At 33.0% G+C, this 21,508-nt stretch overlaps 2 protein-coding genes, 1 long non-coding RNA gene and 1 pseudogene across 4 annotated transcripts; 1 reads left to right on the top strand and 3 right to left on the bottom strand.

Annotated features, from left to right (window-relative positions):
• Positions 1 to 10,072: 10,072 nt before the first annotated feature.
• LOC129297529 (17.3 kDa class I heat shock protein-like) lies at positions 10,073 to 10,874 on the bottom strand. The gene has a single exon (XM_054935860.1). It carries the CDS (start codon positions 10,756 to 10,758, stop codon positions 10,288 to 10,290), a length of 471 nt encoding a protein of 156 aa, XP_054791835.1. The 5' UTR covers positions 10,759 to 10,874; the 3' UTR covers positions 10,073 to 10,287.
• A 2,267-nt stretch (positions 10,875 to 13,141) lies between these two features.
• Positions 13,142 to 13,837, top strand: LOC129297530 (class I heat shock protein-like; annotated as a pseudogene).
• A 993-nt stretch (positions 13,838 to 14,830) lies between these two features.
• Positions 14,831 to 15,834, bottom strand: LOC129297527 (uncharacterized). The gene is made up of 2 exons (XR_008590211.1): positions 15,654 to 15,834; positions 14,831 to 15,464 (listed from the first exon to the last, which is right to left on the bottom strand). It is a non-coding gene; the product is annotated as an uncharacterized LOC129297527 (long non-coding RNA).
• A 1,212-nt stretch (positions 15,835 to 17,046) lies between these two features.
• LOC129297528 (protein DEHYDRATION-INDUCED 19 homolog 4-like) lies at positions 17,047 to 20,762 on the bottom strand. Of its 2 annotated transcripts, XM_054935859.1 has the most exons (5): positions 20,325 to 20,762; positions 20,110 to 20,243; positions 18,321 to 18,398; positions 17,701 to 18,008; positions 17,047 to 17,445 (listed from the first exon to the last, which is right to left on the bottom strand). In XM_054935859.1, the coding sequence occupies exons 1-5, from the start codon at positions 20,404 to 20,406 to the stop codon at positions 17,337 to 17,339; spliced, it is 711 nt and encodes a 236-aa protein (XP_054791834.1). In that variant the 5' UTR covers positions 20,407 to 20,762; the 3' UTR covers positions 17,047 to 17,336. The 2 variants fall into 2 exon arrangements, with proteins under 2 accessions (XP_054791834.1, XP_054791833.1); XM_054935858.1 differs by lacking the exon at positions 18,321 to 18,398 and having other exon boundaries at positions 17,701 to 18,002; positions 20,325 to 20,759.
• Positions 20,763 to 21,508: the final 746 nt, after the last annotated feature.

A 21,508-nucleotide genomic window follows, 5' to 3' on the forward strand; every position in this document is an offset into this window, starting at 1 on the left:
TGGGGTTATTGGTGAGAATTATCCTTTTCCATACTCAAGTCATTATCCATGATAGCGTCATTTGTAGTCATAGCTTTAGTCGAAGGGTGTTCATCTATGGCTACCACCTTATCTATTTTATCTTGTGAAGGTAAGTCACCTTCTGCAGTTTAATTAAAGTCTGCTAGCCTGTTCAGTGTAGTAACTGTATGAACTACATCATTAATATAGGGTTAATAATGGTGCTGCTAACTCCTGGATCCAATTGATTACTTAAAAGCAGCAATCCACTTTGAAGGACAACAAAATTGTTATAATTTTAAATGGGCTTGAGAACTAGGCCCACTGTGTATTTCTTTTTGTTTCTCTCACCAGATCCCATATGATTCTCCTTCCTTCTCATGTTAGGTTTATTTGAATTCTTTCTCTTTTCTCCATCCATAGTCCAATCAAATTTATTTGGCTCCAAATCTTGATCAAACACACCTTCATTAAGGTCCACCTTTCCATTTTTATCCCTTTCCTTTACCCTCTAAATATCATTCCCATGTGATCCTCTATTATTATCTTGAATCGACATAACTCCAAGCAGATTTTTCAACAATATATTACAATAAGATTTTTGTTGGTTCTTCAGCCTACCTTTTCACTTTAAACCCTAAGATTTCTCTTACTTGAAATTGCCCTAAAAATCATGGTGAACAATTATTGCTACTATTAGATCCATCTCTATAAACCTCCCCACCGTCACGTTAGCACCCCTTTCCATACTGTTAGTACTGATCCATCCTTCACCTATTTTATCAGTGTGTTAAGTAGGCTTACTAGGGTCATGATCTTGTTATCCATCATTGTTATTCAAGTAATGGTCTCGTGTGTGGCCGTACTTCCCACATGAGAAGTATATCATGTAGAGACCCTTATATACTATAGGTCTGTCTTTACCATACCAGTCAAAGAATGGGAATAATGGCTTCTATAAATCAATCTCAACACAAAGCCGAGCAAAACCTCCTTTATCGTATATAAAAGTAGATAAATCAACCTGAATAATTCTTCTTATCATATTGTCAATTCTTCTAAGTGACTCGGCATTGTAAAGTTCCAATGGTAGATCTATTAGTCTAACCTAAGCAACAATTTTGCATTGTGTATATGCTTTTTAAGGATTAAAATTAGGTCACCATTTTTGCACTAAGAGATAATGGTCATCAATCATCCACAGGCCCTCCTGAAAGGCATAATCTCAATCCTCCTTGTTTGTAAAAGAGATAGTAAAATAACCATTGCTCGTCGAAATAAATTTAATCTCCCCTTAAGGCTTCCACATGTGAATAATTTTGTCTCGTATGATGTGCTTCAAAAGTCAGCCCCCAATAGTTTCACAATCACAGAGTTCACTCATGGCTTGCACCAAGATGTATATTCTTTAGCTGTGACATGGAGTTTAGGCCATTTGCCCTCATAACAGTTATCTTCATTCATTTCGTCCTCATTAAACCTATCATTCTTTTAAGCAACTTCCTCCTTAGAATTTCTCTTCAAAAAGTAAGCTTTCTACTTGTTTATGATATCATCTTCTTCATTGTGTTTGATTGGGAAACTAGTACCTCCGATGGCAAGAAGTTTATTTTTATAGGATATTGGCATTAGACGTCGGCGAGTAGTAGCTTGATCTTAACTCGAAGACTTCAAAAACTTTTCTTTTTCCTTCGTCAAATAGCTGAAAACAAAATCAGTAGGCAGAGGCTCCAAACCCTTGTCTCTCTCTCTTCCATCACCTCAAAACCAACGTGCTCTCCCCTATAGTCACCTTTGATCGCCCCTTCCATTACCTCAGACACCAACATTCTTTTTCTCGTTATCTTTATGTTTCTTACTTTACCATGATTTTTTTGTGAAATCAATCACCATGATTTTATTCAAACTTCCCTCAATAAATGTATAAAATTTTTGTATATGAAAATTGAAAGGGCTATGTATGTTCACCCTCTATCCCAAATCACACACACACACACCACACACACACACACACACACACACACACAACACACACACACACACACACACACACACACACACACACACACACACACACACACACACACACACACACACACCACACACACACACACACACACACACACACACACACACACACGATGAGACAAAATAAATTCCTAATTGTACATTATAAAACTAATGGAAATATCATTAACACACACACACACACACGATGAGACAAAATAAATTCCTAATTGTACATTATAAAACTAATGGAAATATAATTGTTAATGTAGGGATGTTAGTGATTTGAATGTATAAACTAATGAAAATATAATCATTAATGTAGAGATTTATGGTGACGATCCGTCAAAGACAATCAATCAAATTTAATTACATTTTAAATTGATTGTAGATGGTGATTTATAATGACTACATATGGGTTGGAATTGTATAGGAGCCTAGTAGGGCTGTTTTGGGTGCTCGAAAATTGGTATGCTTGACTCGGCCTGACCATAAAATACCCAACCTAATGGATGAAAAAGCTGCCTGAAGAATATCAGGCACGAGCTAGCCGGGTTAAACCATCACGTAAGGCTAGGGTTAGGGTTGAAGTGTTAGACAGTGTTGCCTGACCTAACCTTAGGTGAATAAAAATTAAAAAAATATGTTGATGTGTAGCCAGCTGCAAGCCCCTATCTCATTGAGCTATGGGTGTAAATTTTAATTTTTTTTAATATACCCAATACCTATCTCAATTTTGTCCACCCTTGCCTTCTCATTTCATTCCAAGAAAGAAGAAACCCTAACCTAGTTTCTCTACACTATCTAGTCAAAGTGCACCTCAGAGTCTCCACTCTCCACCCATTTGAAACCCTCTACCTCTCATTCTAGTCAACACTCAGTAGTCATCGACTCACCATGAGCCTCTAACTCTAACAACTCTGATGCTCAAGGATGCCATCAACCTGGCTGTGTAGTGTTTCTTTAGCTTGCATTTATGGATGATTGTGGTTCAAGGACGATCCTGGTTTCTTCTTCAAATTCAAGAACTCAATCTCTGATAAGCTATAGCATTCGTGGCTATTGCTATTCTTTTCTTTGACCTTGTGTTTATCAGAATTGTGGCTTAGTGGCTATTGCTTTTCTTTTTTAGATCAAACATAGCTTGTTTCTTCTTCTTTAAACTCATGATGCATGGCTTCTCTTAGTATGAATGTGTTTTTCTTCTATAATAATTATATTATGGTTCTTTTGTTTTGCTTCTTTGGCTTATCGGCTGTACATGAAATGAGTTTTGAAAGTTTGATGCTTTACCAATTGCCACTATTCTTTTGTCTGATTTCATTTACTGATGTATATATTTTTGGCTTTCTAAAAATGTGTTGTTTGGCTATTCATTCTAAAATTTGGTTCAGAAAGTTTGATGCTTTGCCATTACTATTCATTCTAGAATTTTTTTTTCCTCTTCTTAAAGTTTCTTGCTTTGATATAGATGTTGTTGGCTTCTTTGGCTCCACTATTTAGACATATTTTGTTTTTGGCATAGAAAAAAATGGAAGACTAGTGTTCTGCTGCTACACCTAGTCCGAGTCTTTATGCACCTTCACAATCTAAATTTGTGAATTCTACTCCTACTCCTACCGGTGAAAATAAAAAGAATTATACTCCTACACCTTAATCTTGATATATCAACTAACTTGAATCCTATACCTATTGCACCTAGTCCTATTACTCCAAGTGGACTAACCCCTCTTCCCCCATCCAATGTTTCGCCTATTACTGATACAGCAAAAGCTCCTCAAGAAGCAAAAGTTAGAGGTAAAATGAGAAAAGAACCAGAAAAGAGTGTATAATTTGAGAGGAAGCCAACTAAGTCTTCAATAATTTGAGACCACTTTATGAAAATACTATTAGAAGAAACTCAGGGCAGCTTGTAAACAATGTGGCATCACTTACACTTGTGAGCCAATCAAGCATGAAACCAATTCTTTGAAAAGACATTTACCAAAATGCACTAAAAACCCTCACAAGGCAGAATCAAATCGAGAGCAAAGCACGTTGAATTATTTAGCACCTGGTGAGACAAACAGTGGGCAAGGAAGGGTTTAGTCCCTTATGTTTACAATGAGAAGTGATGCAGAATAGCTCTTATTGAGTTTATTATTTGTGATGAGTAGCCTTTCCAAATTATTGAGAAGCAAGGGTTCAAGAAAATATTGCAAAATAATTATTAGTTAAAGTGAGAATTATTAAATCTCATATTCTAGTCGAAATGCTCCAATGATTGTAAAAGAAAATGAGATATGCATGAAGCATGAAAATTTAATCGGTTCCAAATATAAATGTCTTAAAAAAGGAGAAAATAATTAAAATGATCATACGGAGGAGATAAACATTCTAGAAGAGGGTCAAGACATAATTGATTATGAAAACCACAAAAGAGGTTCAGGCATTTGAAAGCAAGAAAGAGATTTTAAAAAGTTATGTCACAATTAGAAAAATGGAATCGAAAATATAAAGTTGTCGACAATAATTTTAATAATAATATCACGTGATTAAATGAGGATCTTGTATACAAATATATTTTGAAAAGTATATGAAAAGATGATTGGCCAAAGGAAAAGGAAAGGAAAATGATGCCATTTTAGTATAATTACATTTATTTTAAATATATGAAAATCATGGACATGTAGTCCAAACACTTGAAGTGTAAACATTATTAGATATATAAACATTACATGAAAATAAAGATTTTCACAATGGTCTAATAATGATCATGATCAAGTATGTTATCTTGTGGTGAATTTTTTTTATATATCATTAGTCTAATAGTATATGAAATTGAAATATTATGCATCTATTGAATATTATAGCATATGCATATAATTCACTAAATAGTAAAATTTATATGAAAATCCTTGAAACATGAAAAAAATCCCAGAAGCGTGCCCAAAACAATTATTTGTTATGTGGATTAAAATAATTTGAGTATATGTAATTATTTCAACGGATGTACATTGAAAAATTTGTATAATTTTACATTTTATTTGACTTATAAATTGAATTATTCAATATCCCATAATTTCAAAATCATTAGAATTTTTTATGATATATATTGAATTTAATGGTTGAGAAGTCTGTGTATTTATTCTAGAGAAAATTAACTGATGACCTCAAAAAATACAACTCCTATAAATTATGGATGAGGTTTTTAAATATTTTAAAATATGGCCCATTTGTAAAATCAATTAGATGTGTTTTTTCTTTTTTATCCTCAAAATAAAGTTATTATTAAAACAAAATATATCTGATTTAATTAATCTTTAACTGTTGGATCTTTTATTTTTATTATTAAAAATCATATTGTGCATGCTCCTTCTCTGATTTATCATCTTTGAATATTTTCTTCACTAAATTTTTAATCTGATTTTCATGAATTATCATATTCATCTCTTGTACAGTGCTTCTTTTCATCAAAATTTTTGATTTGATTTTTCTGTATCACCATCTTCATCACAGAGATTTTCCTCTCTCTTCCCCTCTATTTTTCCAAAATATTATGAAGAGGACATTAGATATTGAAAGAAAACTCCATTATTGATTTATGATACCACATCATTGATATATGGCATTATATTAATGATAAATAAATTAGTAAGTTTTCACTGATATGACTTATATATTAGTTATATATAATAGTATATCACTGATATACTATTGTAGATCAACATAACTAAATAATTAGACATAAACTTGTTTATAATTGATATACAATCATATATTAATGATGTAGTATTGCAAATTAGTAATATAAAAAATATATAATCATTTGCTCAAAACAGATCAAACATATTTCATAAAAAATTTGGACTCTTAACTTATCATAGAGAATCCAATACCTAAATTAATAAAATAAAAAATTATGAATCTATAGCTTCGTTTCCTCATTAGTGTGCCCCGTTCCATCGAGTATTGTCAATGTATCTTACCTTACGCTTGTTTCTTGTTGTTGTGATTGTGGCTCACTCATACTACTGTTATCTTGCGTTAGTTTCTCTCGCATTGAGTTTCGTCTTCTCTCTTGCGTTTGTCTCTCTCATTTCATAGATTTCTAGCATTTTGAATCTCATGGTATTTGAAAAAAGCAGATATTGAAAATGGTTGTTTTGTAAATTAATTATAATCTAAATATTAAAAAGGTTATTTTTAAAATTTAAAAAAGGATAGGCTATTTCTTTTACTTAATCATATAATATGGGCTATCTGTGCAAAAGCCCCTTTATTCTATGCTAATAATCAAATTTTTTTGTTGATGTTGCATATGTTATAATTTTGCTAGAAAAAATGAGTGCCTGTAGGTACACAAATGGATCATGAAATAAAGATTTGATGTTATAACTCTATGAAACCATTTGTATAAGGAAAATGGAGAATATATATTAATGACTCAATATATTCAGAAAATATGTTAGAGGAATGTACTTAAAAAATATTATATAATGACGTTGAATCATGAATAGTTCAACTATATTAAATATTTGCTTGAAAAGGCATTCCCAACAATCCATTTAAGAAATTAGTATTCTTTATTGAGATACAATAACAAGAAGTAATGCTATTATCAACGGGAGTTAAATTGATATCCTTATAGGGGAGTAAAGTTCATGCTATATTGTTTTTTCCTTAACTAAGATCTTGTTCCATTAGGTTTTTCTATTAAAGTTTTTAACAAAGCATCTTCAATATGTGTAGTGTACTCTTTTTCTTTCAAAAGGTTTTTGTCCTATTGAATTTTTTTCAGTAAAGTTTTAATAAGGCATAATATTTATTTATGGACATCCATGAGAGAGTGTTATAATATTGTAATATAAATGTGGATATCCATAACATTTAAAGTTGTCCTTTAGCATTCTCTAAATTAAAACTTGATAACCTACCATATGAATGGCCTATTGAGAGTTTTCCATTATTAATACATGTTATGTATTCTATAATTATGTAGATTAATTTTTTGTATGTAACTCATGTTATAGAATTTAAGGACTTGTTAACTATAAATATGAAGAAGCATGAACCAAGTGATTGTAAGCTTTCTGTGAATGAGAATAACTCCTTATTTTCTTCCATAATTCTTTCTTGTCTTGTTCACTTCTCTCATCTCAATCTCTCTGTTTTTTTTTTTTTTTTCCAGAACACTTGTACAGCTTTTCATATTCGCAATTATCATTAAATTCCATGAATAAAACAAGACAAATGTAATTTAAAGTTAATATATACGAGAATTTTTATACTTTCACATAATTGAATTTTGTATGAGCTTTTATATTTAATCAATGTAATTGTTATAATAAATATATTATAAAATATGTGTCTATTGTCTGCGGCCCAAAAAAGTCTATTTTTCAAAATATGTTTTTTTTTTTTCCTTGGTTACGGATCTTTTTTGGCCAGAACTTGGTTACGGATCTAAACCAAGGTACAATGTGGAATATTTATCTCCGTTATGCCTGGCTTAACAGGCTAGGTGGATTCATAATTTTTGGCAGATACTTTCTGAAAAAACACTGACCACACTTTGATGAAAAATTACGTATGGATCTCATATAAAGAACTTATCTACCAGTGAGTCCCATGAATTTGAAAAATACAGTTAAGCCCATTAAAACTTGAATGTAATTGAAATTTTAGGTGAAAATTTTTTTAACCCACTACTTACTAAAAATTTAAAAAACGCCAAATTGAAGTTATATTTACCCTGTACTTACAATCGCAACTTGAATTAACCATTTATAAGTAAACATTTTTAATTCACAAATCATATTTTATGTTTTATAAATAATAAGTTAAAGTTATATTTATCCTTCAATTACAACTATAACTCACTATTTAAATGTTGAAATTCTTAATTAACAAGCCATAGTTCATATTTTATAGATAACAAACTGAAGTTGTCATGTATTTTTATCATTCACTTACAACTGTAATTTTATAATTTCCAATTAAAAATTTTTAATTTACAAGTTATATTTCATATTTTATAAATAATAGGTTGATGAAGTCATATTTATTCTTCACTTACAATAGTAACTTCATAATTTATAAATAAAAATTCTTAATTAATAAGTCAAATTTTGTATTTTATAAATATAAATGCATTCTTTTTTCAGATATAATTTGATATATTTTAACAAAGTGGTATTGTCTTTACATCACAACCAAAAATTATAAGTGTTAAAAATTTGTAGATAAATTTTTTATATAGGATCTCTAAGTAATTTTCCCCACTTTGATTGGATTTTTTTGGAGAGCTGAGACGCTCTATCCAAAATACGCACTCTTGGATTTTTTTTTTTTTTTTTGCAAATGAAAAAGAAAAACACTTTCTCGTTGAGTTTTGACCTTCTAGAGGGGCATGACACATTGGCATTTGGTGGTTGCTGCTGCTTCCCAGCGTTCCATTTCTTCTTGTGTCCTCTTATTTTCTCCCACATTTTGTTCAAGGCTTTAGTTTTGGGATGGGGACGAATAAAAGTACATGTAGTTATCCAATTTCGTACGTGGAAGAGAGCTTGTGATGTAAGGTTGTGCGAAACTCTTTCAATTCAGCCCATCCCAATTTGACTTAAGATCATCATATTCTATTCGATTCATATAAATCTTGATCCTTTAGAATTAAAAAGACTAAAAAAATTAAATTATTTTTTGAAGTTGAATTAAATAGAAAATTGAACATCTGAATCACTTGATCCAGTCTCATTCTATTAATTTATTTAATATAATTATAATTAATTTATTTTTAATAAATGCTTCAAATGCAATTGATGTTAAGAAGATAAGTGCATGAAGCTTTATTAAATTTATTTTTAAATTGTTGTTATAATGTAGTGTTGTATAAGTTTACTTAGTATTGTTTTTGTTAAAATTACAAATTTAAATCATTTGAAATGTGACAGAAATATATTTTTTTCATGTTATTGAAAGTTATTATAAATTTATTATGATTATAGATATTTTTATTATCTTAATTAAGTTTATCAGGTTAAAATGAGTTATTATCTCTTATAGAGGACCAAGTCCAATCCTGTTAATTTTTAGGTTATTACTAGATAAAACTGAACTACAAGATATCTAACCTAATCTTTTTTATAAAAGAGACTAAATTTTAAGTTAGGTCAAATTTTAATACTATTTAGTACTTTGTGTAGGCCTATCATGATGGTTGAAGACTTTTATATGGGAGAATGTCAGAGGGAAATCAAAAGAATTAATTAATTTAAATTAAATTTTAAGTGTCAAATTTAAAAATTTACAACTAAATCTCTTAATTTTACAATTCTATTGTGATAAATTTATAATTTATATTTCAAATGTTAACAGCAAAAATTTTCTTTAACCGTGTTAAAAATAAATTATAAATGTATTACAAGACAATTACAAAATTAAAAAATAAATTTATAAATTTTTAAGATAAACTTATAACTTTTTAAAGTTTAACACTTAAAATTTATTTTAAATTAATTAATTTTTTTTTGAGGTCTCTCTTTTGTGGGTCTCCCCCGTTATATTTATCCCTGCTCTAATTCAGCTTTTTTAGTCTTCAATTTTTTTTTTTTCCCTGCCACTTTGAATTTTAAATTCACCCTTGTTGGAACTTGGAAGTTAGAGCTGGCGATTTTTCGACGTAGGTGAACTGATCTGATATCTCCCTGAAGCTGAAAATTTTTCCAAATCCTTCATTGGATGTCTCACCTCTGATCGAATATGAGAGGCCACTGAACTCCACGCCTTGAAGCACGCAACTAGAAATGGAAGCATCTGAATCAAAGATTCAGTCCACATTCTAAAAATGGCGTGCAACTTTTGTTAACCCATGGTGGGAAATTGCAAAGAACAAAAGTCAAGGATCCAAAAATGAAATACATCTTGAAAACGAGGATGACTTGAAATTCAACGAGCAACCCAAAACTAACCGACCAATTTCTATTCCGCCTCCCCCTTATCTAACCAGTATGATGCTAAATAATTATAAGCAATTTTCATATACAAAGAACTTGAATGAATTGCTTGCGGAAAGAAGTAAAAATAATAAACAACGAAAAACCAACTCAGTTTATTTCAAACAACACAGACCATGAAAATTTACAAACACACATAAGCGTTACAACTTACACAACACGACGCTCTCCCTCACATTGACCAGAAAGCAGAACACCCGATTTTACAAACATAGATAATTGAAGACTCATTCACAAAAACATGTATATTCGTCAATACAAAACCAAGAAATCCAGAATGTCATTCTTAACCAGAAATGTCGATGGCTTTGACATCAGGCTTCTTAACCACTGCCTTAGGAACAGTGACAGTGAGAACTCCATTCTCCATGGAAGCCTTAACCTGATCCATTTTAGCATTCTCCGGCAGTCTGAACCTCCTCATGAATTTTCCGCTGCTTCGCTCAACGCGATGCCACTTATCGTTCTTGTCTTCCTTCTCGACGTTCCTCTCTCCGCTTATCTGAAGCACCCTTTCATCTTCAACCTCGACCTTCACCTCCTCCTTTTTCAACCCAGGAAGATCCGCCTTGAACACATGGGCTTCTGGCGTCTCTTTCCAATCAATTCGAGTGCTCACAAATGCAGAGTTTTCCCGGAAAGAAGTGGAAAGAGCAGAGGGAAAAGGGAAATCCTTGAAGGGATCCCATACGTCGAGCGAGAAAGGATCGAATACGTTGCTCCCTCGCCGACCGAAGAAACTTGGAATCAACGCCATTTTCTAATATTCGAATTTAAATAAGAATAACAAAAGAAAGAGAGAGCGGAAAGTGCTCGGCTGCTTGGGATTGCTGCTTGATCAATGACGGTAGCGATGTTTCTCTGACGTTCACGAAGGCGGATACATCCGGTATTTAAATCAATGGGAGGAGATTTTCCGGAAAGGCCTCAACTTTTCCAGATTTTTCTTTCGCGAGTTAGGACTCGGATTTTGAGATACCTTTCGCGAGTTTCAAGCTTTGGACACCAACGACTGTGGGCCTGTAAGCCCAATTCGTTATATGCGGGTCTTCCTCCGTTTGACCTTTTCGGCACTAATAGTTATCTTCATGTTTCTTACATCACGATTGATTTTTTTTTTTTTAATCACCATAACTTTATTTGGATTTCCCTCAATATATGTATGATATCATTATACATAGATATTGAAAGGGCTATACATGCACTCCCCCCACCCGAAACCTACACACATACACACTTAGGATTTCAAATCAATAAAATTTTCCTTTATTGACACATGTCGCTTTCAATGTTAATCTCAATATAATTTGGCTTGAGGATGGAACAAAATAAATTCCTAATTGCACATTATGAAGCTAATGAAAATATAATCATTTGTGGTGATTTGAATGTATAACTAATGAAAATACAATCATTAGTGTAGAGATTTGTGGTGATGGTCAATCAAAAACAAATAATCGAATTTAATTACACTTTTACATTTGATTGTACATGATGATTATCATGATTATGGATCACATGGGTTAGAATTGATTTAATTTGTAATATTGCATATATTTCTCACAAACCAGTTGCCTAATTTCATTTAATTGATTGGTTGACTATTATTACATTTTTGGCTTTGTCTTCTAACGTGGCCTGAATGTGAAGTTGGTGGTTGTTTGAGCATGTTCAATCTATTCTATATATAAAAACATCCTTTCACCTTATATGAACATTACACAAGCTCCATTCAAGCTTGAATAGTAGACTGTTGATCTTTCGAAAGACATTCATGATTGGTTCTTAAGATGTTCAGTTGCTTTTGGAACTAGAGCAAGGCTACTACTTCCAACCCATCAAGCTGCATGTTGTAAAGATGTATGATGTTTTGTGGAAGGTTCGATCAACAGTGGTAACTGAAAACTTTAACTTCATTACGTGTGATACAAAGGTGTGGTTCTTTTATCTCCAATTCTAATTTCTAATTTATGTCTTGTGTGTTGTTCACTAAATATTTTTCATTTTGGGTTACTCATTATTTATTTAACCCTTTATCACACTTACAAGGACAATATGCTGGAAGCCCAAGTCGAAATTTCGCAGGTTATACCAAAGTTTTCCCACACCTTGCATGAAGAGTTTGCTTATTCTTTTAGAAATCTTCTTGTACGACGTATGCTCAACTCTATTTCAAGTGCAAAGTGCAGAATAGAAAAGGATTAAGTATATTAATTCTTGATACAGGTGGTAAGCCCATGTCACCTTGGATGTAGTAGTCTACAAGGAGGTTTTTAAAAATCTAATTGGTGTATAACAATTATTTATTCATTGATATGTCGTACTTTTTTTTATTTGTTTAATCTTTATTTAGTGCACCGAATGATTGCATTTATTCACAATAGATGTTAACAAATTATCTATCATCAAATAGGCATTTAAAATTTATCTATAACATTGTTACCACAATTTTTTTTCCTCCCATCATCCTTAAATATTATTCATTTTCGTAATAGTTATGTCTTTTTGTTTTAGGCATATAACTACTTCATATGTAAATATTTTCACCATCTAACTATTAAAAAAAGTTTCAAAAATAACATCCCATGCAATGTATAGTATTATAAATAATATTAGAGGTAGTTCATGTTCTAACATATAAGAAAATTTAAAACTTCTAAGGTTTTACTAATAATGTTTTTGACGATTACCCTTTAAATAGAAAGAGAATTAAAATGATTATGAATTTAAAGCTACATTTAATTAATAATATTTTTAAAAATTTATATTTACATTTAAAAAAATAAATATGTAAACTGTAATCATTAAATTTTATTGATATGAGTAATTTTATATCAAGTCAAATTGTTTTGTAATTTATGAGAGGATGGAATTAAATTGTGATTTGATTTCTGTTAAAAACGCGCTCACCATTCTTTATTATTATTAAAAATAAAAACAAGAATTAATTGGGCTTGGAGAGCCCAAGAAACTATATGGATTCTGAACAGTTCCTTCAAGGTCCGTGGGCGGTGGCATTAGAAATCCGCAAACACTCTAGAATTCTCAAAACTTCACTGGAAAGTACTAGATTATCCTCCCATTACTTTACCCGCCAGTTCCCCTCTCCATCTTACGTCGAGGAGAAAGCAAGCAAAAGTTGTATACAAAACGCACTTCATCAGTTCACTTCCGATATCCCCTTTTCGTAGTTTCTGTTGATAAGAGATGTCGTTGATCCCGAGTTTCTTCGGTGGTCGACGGAGCAACATCTTCGATCCCTTCTCTCTCGACGTTTGGGATCCTTTTAAGGATTTTCCTTTCCCTCTACTCTCTCAACTTCGTCTCCCGAAAATTCTGCATTTGTCAGCACTCCGGTGGAATAAGAAGGAGGAGGTGAAGGTCGAGATTGAAGAGGATAGGGTGCTTCAGATAGGTGGAGAGAGGAACGTCGAGAAAGAAGACAAGAACGATAGATGGCATCGCGTTGAGCGCAAAGCGGCAAATTCACGAGGAGATTCAGGCTGCCGTAAAATGCTAAAATGGAGCAGGTGAAGGCTTCAATGGAGAATGGGGTTCTTACTGTCACGGTTCCTAAGGAAAAGGTTAAGAAGCCTGATGTGAAAACCATCCAGATTTCTGGTTAGAAAGTATGAATGCATTGTCGTGTTTTCTAGGTCCGTCTTCGGCAGTGAGATAGTATGTCTACTAAGTATAAATGGGTCAATGTCCGTAAGGTAGGGAATTCTGTGGGATGGATCGAATATGCTGAGATTAGTGTGCCTGCAAATTTACTCTGGTGAATGTGTTCTTGAAGTATAATAAGTTCGTACTACTTTCTTAATTGTTATTTTATTCTTAAATTAGTTCTCTTGCAAAAGTATTTGTTCATTCCCATAACTTTGAATGTGTATATATTTCATTGATGTTTTATTGAAGAAAATCCTGATCTTTATGCTTTATTTAGGGGGGAAACCTAAAAGAATGGTCCCTTCATTTTATAGTATAACAAAATTAAAAATCTGGATTCTGTAAAGTGCTTATGTTATCTAAGTTGTTATAATTTATATATAACAGTTTAAATAATTTTGTTTATTCATTAAATAAAGTGCGAAATTAAAATTATTAATTTAAATTTTAATAATTTAATTGATACGTGCATTTAATGCTTGAGCACCGTTATCAAATTCAACTTCATAAAATTAAGGAGGTTTTAACCCATAATTCTTCGAGTTGAGGTGTGCCGTTATCTTAAAGACTTGGTCAACTGGTCATGGATATAATAAAGAGTTAATTAGGTATGTGTAACGATCACGATGAAGATAAGCGGCGTGGTGATTGCGACGTAAAATCCAACATCAATGCTCAGAATAAAATAAAATTAAAATACTGATTTTTTTTTTTTTGTAGGCCACAAATATGTTAGAGAAATAATATAATGACATGACGTAAGATATTTCGGAGATTTCTAGACTGCAATCCGTCGCCTAATTTTAATAGTCGACGTATCCTGAGTCAAGCAATTCTGAAGCACACGTAATCGGCTGCTCTCATATCTCTCAAATTTGTTTCAGCCCAAGCACCAAAATGTCGTCGTGCGTGACTGCTACAGGTTCGTCAGATTGGACCCAGTGAGGCTTCCATGGAGATAGTGGAGCCTTTACGGGGACGTCACCAGAGGAAGAGATTATTCAAGAAGGTTGAGCTTATATAGCTTATAAGTTCCAAATAATTAAGAAACCTTAAAGTGGTTTCTGGATAAGGTGAATTTCTGGAGATATAGCGAGAACATTGTGTCACGTGCTTTCGTGATTGAAACTACCCAGTGTAGCATATGAATGAGAACCATGTAACTAAAAAATACATGTGAAAAGTGGATATCTGCTTATGTAATTAATTAACTTTCTTCAACCACGTGACTTTCGTCATATTAATTATCATCCCTACATGTTCATGTGAGGCAATACATTTGTTCTTATCTCTCCCACGATTGGCGCAACCATTATCCTGCAGATTCAACATTTTCGTCGTCCTCCAATCATTCTTCGTCACATTCTTGATCTGGAAAATTGTGCCGTAGCAGAAAGATTGTAGCTACGAAATTTAGCAGGGCAGATCATAGAAAGCTTCTAATTACGAAATTTAGCAGAGTAGATCATATCACCTGTATCGTGATCTATGCTTCGTACTTCCTAGAACAGCCAATGCTAAAAGCATCTATGTCTATATCTATATCTATATACATATATTGAAGCTCGCGTGACAATATAACTAAATAAGAAGGAGAAAGCTCTTTCTCAACTTTATTATAAATGCTACGTACAATTAAATCTTAAATCCTTACAAATCATCAGCGGCAGCAACTACAAGCTAGCTGCATCAGAATCTGAGTAATTTAAAGAATCTGGTGAGAACATTCGAGCATGTCTCTGCGAATTATTCATCTTGTCGTCTTCACTTTACCACCCAGCAAATCCTAGGAAACTGTAATGAAACGTAAGAAATAAACGTACAGTCAGAACCCACCGGCACGAAATGGTTGACCTTTTTGTGCATTTGAAAACAAATTTCGGCAGAAGCTGATACATATTTTGCGGAAAAGTAATTAGTGGAAGCGAAAGGGAAGAATTAAAAACAGAGTATGTGAATGAAGTGATGGAGATGGAAGAGGACCTGAGAGAACGAAGGGTGAGGTGTGGGGAGAGAAGGTGGAATAAAAAACTAGCTCCGTGAAGGAGGAGGACAAGCCCAGTACAGCCCAGCAGGATTAACCATATCATCATTCCCTTGTAGTTGAAGAAGAAGCAGATTCAGAAGCAGAAGTGGAACAGAGGAGAGAGAAAATGGGAGGCCAAAAAAGCGATGGAAGAAATAGATTAGAGAAGGGTTGGTATTGGGATAAAGAGGTAATAAAAAACGAGATTAACAAGGGCGGTTAAGGATTATAGAAGAATACGTCGTCGTTTTGAGCTCACCTGCCATTCATAGGTCCTAATTGGTTGATCAGTGAGTGAGGCTGGTCGGTGAGATTGAGTTGACGACCACGTGAATCAATATTCTGTGAAGTATGTCCATTGCGGATCATTTGGTATTGCTAATCACTAATTTTTTTGTTTTGATCAATAGATCATTATGTAATGTGAATAACTTATTGAGAGAGTGTGTCTTTTAAAGTTATAAACTTCATACTATTTGTGGTACTTTTAACGTGGGACCCGTGACACAGTATCATGTAAAATTTAATTTAGATGTTAAGTCATGATTAAACTATATAATAATACGTGATTTAAAATATATAATTGAAATAAGATCGCAGGTTCAATTCATTGTGAATACTGCCCCAAAAATCAAGCCATTATTGTATCTGGTCATGTCAACAACTAACTAACATTCCTTCCGCGTTTGGATCGGGTGCATGTTCATCCAAGCAGCTTCTCAATTTTTTTATTTTTTTACTATACAATTGATGAAATCAATTCCAAGGAACTTAAATATAAGCGTTTTTCTCAATCGAAATTCAAATACTAATTTGTCACGCTATAATGAATCATCTCTCAAACATGCATATAGAAACCCATGTTACTTGCATAATCTGAAAAATAAATTACGTTATTAAGCATTAACTACTTATAAAAAATACTAACTTACTTAAAATATATAAAGCATTTTTTTAAGAGTTGAATGTTAAAAAATATAAAATACTTTTAATTTTTTTAAAGTGTAATCATTTTTTTAAAAGTGTTATATTGAATAAATTATTCTATATTTATTTTAAATTAAATACCTATTAAATAGGGGTAAATATAGAATGATATGATTAATTTGAAAATAAATAACTACTTTATTAAGAGGTAAAATTCAATTAAAAATATTTTATATTTTTTAACAGAAGAAGTATAACTTATTGCAAAAAAAAAAAAAAAAAAAGAAATCTTTCATCATGCAATCAGATATTTTTTTCATTTGGAAAAAAAATTGCTCAAAATTTGGTGAGATTCCTATCGATTTATTTTATTAATTGTAGCATAAATTAAATGACAAATTAAAAAAATTACACATTTCTAAGTTCGATTATAGTAAAAATAGAATTAATCATGAGTTACCCATTGTACATGGCAAGCAGATTCATAGATTACAAGGAGCACCGATTAACAGCTAAAAAACTAGTTTACTTTTTTCTCTCTTCAACAATGAAAGAAATAATACATTGGTGTTTGTCTGTCCAATAAAGGTGTATGTGGACAATTTAATTATAAGGAAGATCTTGAGCCTCAAGTGCAGCGATATGGTTGAACAAGATCCTTCAGAATGATGGGATTCACTTTTCATTTGTGTAGGCAATTTGCAGCTTCCTCATTAGTCGCCCAACAAAGTTGACAGAAACAAATCCTGCACAAACCCAGATCTCCCTGCAGCCTGCCTCATCCTTCTCTCTCTCTCTTCATTACTCAATGAGCCATCAAAGCTGCATCACAGTTACAGAATATGACACAACCAGTGATTAGTCATATTAAGATCTGAAAAACTAAAGAAGAGAAAAGTGAGCTCCAAACGCAGTCACACTCATCGTGCAACTCTTTCTCATTTGAATAAACGATCCTACGCTAGTTAGGTTAATTGCCTGACCTCATACAACATATTCAATTTGGCCTTGAATTCACTATGTTTAGCTAAGCATAACCATGGCTTAACAATAACTATGATTACAAGTTAAAAGTACCTTGATTTCCATATATGTGATGGTGCTGGGTTCTTTGGAGAAGAGTCTTCAGCACCGGTTAACACGGATTTTGAAATATCTTCTGCTTCAGAAGCGGGAACATTAAAAATAAGTGAGGATAGGAATGGATCAGTAGCTGCAGCACTGGATGTATTAACACTGTTTGATCGATATCCTCCACTACTGCCGCCACCGCCGCCACTGCCTAGAAGGACCTGTAAATGAGCTTCACGAAGATCCCGACCCAAAACAGATAATGCCTGGCTGCTTGGAACAGCAACTCTACGTAGCCTGCGTCGTCTCTGTAAGTATTCCTCGGTTAAGGGAAGCAATTAAACTGTTAGATATTATATTAAAACTGTCTATTGGTTGGTTATCAATTAAAAGTTTGAGTTAAACTGTCATTTGACATCATATCAAAGCCTTATGGCCGAGTGGTCTAAAGACAAGAATTTTTGTGCTAAAAGGTACAGTAAAGCCGTTTATAGACCTTTGCCAGAAACTACAGCTTTTGAGTTAATCTAGTGTCCGACAATAACAATCCATGATTTGAAGAAGCTAGCAATTTCAAATATCTCTGTGGCTGGCAATTTCAAATGGAAATTACATATAAAGGATATCTTAAACAAGTGTCCATGCTGCAGTGTTATGTGACTTAACATGTCTCTCGCAACTTTAACTGAGCATATTGGACAAACCTGCATGGGAGAAAATAGAAGGATGAGACCTTATAACTAAAATTAAAGATCAGTTGAATTAGATATAGATATGTGTTACAAGTAGCAACCACAAAGAAGTGAGCGGCTATACATTGATCTTAGATCCTTTGGTTTTCCCTTAGATCATTCAAGCGGAAACATTCTTCAAACCAACCAAAAATGAGAAACTTGTCCATCTCAAAAGCAACCACCACCACCACATTTGCTATAGAAGTTAACAACTAGTCAACTACTAGTAGTTTTAGAAATAAAAGTTCGCAATTTTAAGCATGTCAATCATGAGCCAATATAAATTTGGAGCTTACAACACAAGCCACATCTGAAATTTGTGATAGCTAAAATTCTTTATCCTCAAATTCACATAATTCTCAAGCCTTGTTTTTCTCCTCTAGCTATTGTCACCTATATTTTATAACTGTTGGATTTCTTCATGACATGCTTTTAAGGTTAAAATGACATGTTGCAATTTATGTAGCTGGCCCAACCTAGTGGAATAAGGGTGGTGGTTGTTGTTGTTGTTTTGCTTTTAAGCTTACAAGATATTACCACCACATGAAGTTCCATAAAGAGACAATTTTTTATTTCCAAATTAAAAAAATAGAGGGAGGGAGATTGAAAGAAATTGGCCAAAAATTCTTAGAGCCATACTGATACCTCATTGCCTATGGGACAAAAGCCTACAAATGGATTATATGTACATTAAGATCCCAAATCTCCAAGTAGTCTTCAATTTCAAAGCTTCAAAGGGTTTGACATTGTCCTTTTCCTAAACATTCATTAACTTTTTTAAATGTCGAAATGGTATTAGATATGGCTTTACAGGCTGAAAAAAGACACCATTGCAGAGACTCATATCCAAGTCAACCCTAAGCTATACCATCATGTCTCTTCTTATTAGTCTAGCACCCAAAAACCAACCTCTGCATCACTTTTGTTTGTGCCTTAATCCTTATTCAAGTCTTTTTGAAGTATATGTCTGAATTGAATCTGAGTTACCAAGTCAGCATTTTATTCAACTGAATAAAGTTATCTCTGACGCTGCGTTGAATGCTTCTGTCAATAGATTATGGGCATTGGAGGAGAAAAAACAACAATTAACACTTCTAGAAACTTTGTTACTTTGAGGACTAGATTGAACCAAAACGAGCTCCGAGGATTATAACATAACTTGAGTGAAATTTCAGGGATTAAAAGTGCACGTTTGCCATAACACACACGCACACCCATTCTGGCCATTCATTATTGTAGAGCATCTGCAAAAGACAATAGGAGGAAAAGCAAAAGAGAATGACAATGATTTCAACACACAATACAACGGTCACTTGAGAAGGAAGAGCAGAGCAGAGCATCTCACATATATCTTATGTTCATTGACTTGGGTTTTATCGTTCATGTAACGTGGAAAAGAGTTCTTTGTTTACCCGAAACTGAGTAAGGCAAAAAGGTTTGAATATCCATCAAAATGGTTCAACTCACAGCTTTATTCCCATCCTGAGTTCTCCAAGTTGGGCATCCGACAATGGGAACAAACCATTCTCTATATAGATTTTACAATAATGATGGATTGCATACAACCAATATACCATTCTAGTGAATTCTAAGCAAATAGACATTAGAAAGACGCATAGATCTAGGCTAGCGACCAAGAAAATAATATCGAAACAGGAGGAAAAGTAGCATTGAATCATACCGTGGCTCTAGATTCACACGAGTGCTCGTCTTCGAGATTCGAACACAAGGACGCGATGTCAACGTCTTCATAAGAGCTTGAATAATCAGGCCGAACATCATCTTCCACGACGAAATCATAGATTCCCAACCGATCTGACTCCCCACAAAGTTAAAAGTCAGATTTTTACCATACCCAGAATAGGGAGAAGAAATGAGAAAAAGCTCAAACCGAACCTAATTGGGAACTTTGCTGCTGCTGAAACGCATACTGGCGTTTGGCGGCGGCGAGACGCGAGGTCCAGAAATCAGAATCCATAGAACAAGTGAACGATCAAAAGATCAAGCTTTCTGAAAGATGGGTCTTGATGGAAATCACCTCCTCCCGCAAAATGCTTAGATGAATCAAATCATTCCCATAGCTTTTCACGATGATAAGAGAGCTACAACTCTTACCGCTGTTCTGTTTAATGGTTCCGAATTTCTTTAGAACCTTGACATTTTGGAAAGGAAGAGATTATATGTTCAAAGGGAAGTAACCTTGAGAAATGTGGAATTGAATTGAGAGAGATCGACAGAGACAGGGCTTGTACGTTTTCGTGGCTAGGAGGGGAAGATGTGAGGAAATGTCGGGCTTGTCTTGGGGAAGATACGGTCGGTTTTGAACATGTCCCTGTTTTTCATTCGGTAGTTAGAGAGATTTTGCCGCTTTTGTTTACATTTTTAGTGATTCCGGCTTGTAATGACGTGCTCTTTTTTTATTTGTTGTTTTTTAGGTTTTTGCCTTTTTATCGTTCAAAGTGAGTAGAACGTTATTTTTGACTTGTTAGTCAAAACCAAGTAGTAGTCCATAAGAGTTTTTTTTTTTTTTAAAGCAAAATAAGCCATTTAACATCTAGGATTAGATTGGACTTTGACAAATTCATATTAAGTCAGGTTAGTTACCTGGTTCCTGGGCTCAAGTAAGCAAGGTTGAATTGTATTTCAAATAATTCTAATATCCTTAAAATTTTAATTTGTCTTAATTCAAACATCATTCTGCATACCAAACTCCAAGCAAAAAGATTAAAAAAATTATTTTCATAAAGACTTACTAAAAGATGTCAACAATCCTAGTTATATTTGTTTTCATTCTTGAATTTAAGGTATTCAAACGCAGAACATGTTTTATAATATATATTTTCCCACACATTAGTCACTAATATAAATCATCATCAATATATATAGTAAAGCACATCAAAACATTATAGATCTACAGTGTTTTGAATAATGTTTCGCTATTTTTAAATTTTTGTTTAGATTTGATTTAAAAATTGATTAATAGATATTTTGTCAAAAATTATATAGGATCCATAATTGAAAAAGTGAGTGTGGGACCTACCATTTAAAAAAAGCAAGATCAATGTGGGGACAGTAATTTA

The sequence above is a fragment of the Prosopis cineraria genome, unplaced genomic scaffold (genome assembly GCF_029017545.1).
Source record: "Prosopis cineraria cultivar Desert tree isolate PC_DT_omini unplaced genomic scaffold, ASM2901754v1 PC548, whole genome shotgun sequence".
Classification (NCBI taxonomy): domain Eukaryota; kingdom Viridiplantae; phylum Streptophyta; class Magnoliopsida; order Fabales; family Fabaceae; genus Prosopis; species Prosopis cineraria.

Bases quoted from the DNA above. Each gene is read 5' to 3' on its own strand.
- LOC129297529 (XM_054935860.1), bottom strand. From the start codon at position 10,758: ATGGCGTTGATTCCAAGTTTCTTCGGTCGGCGAGGGAGCAACGTATTC.
- LOC129297528 (XM_054935859.1), bottom strand. From the start codon at position 20,406: ATGGATTCTGATTTCTGGACCTCGCGTCTCGCCGCCGCCAAACGCCAG. The intron at 20,244-20,324 runs GTTCGGTTTGAG...GTGGGGAGTCAG, and splicing joins GCAGCAAAGTTCCCAATTAG to ATCGGTTGGGAATCTATGAT. The intron at 18,009-18,320 runs ATATCCTTTATA...ACCGAGGAATAC, and splicing joins AGCATGGACACTTGTTTAAG to TTACAGAGACGACGCAGGCT.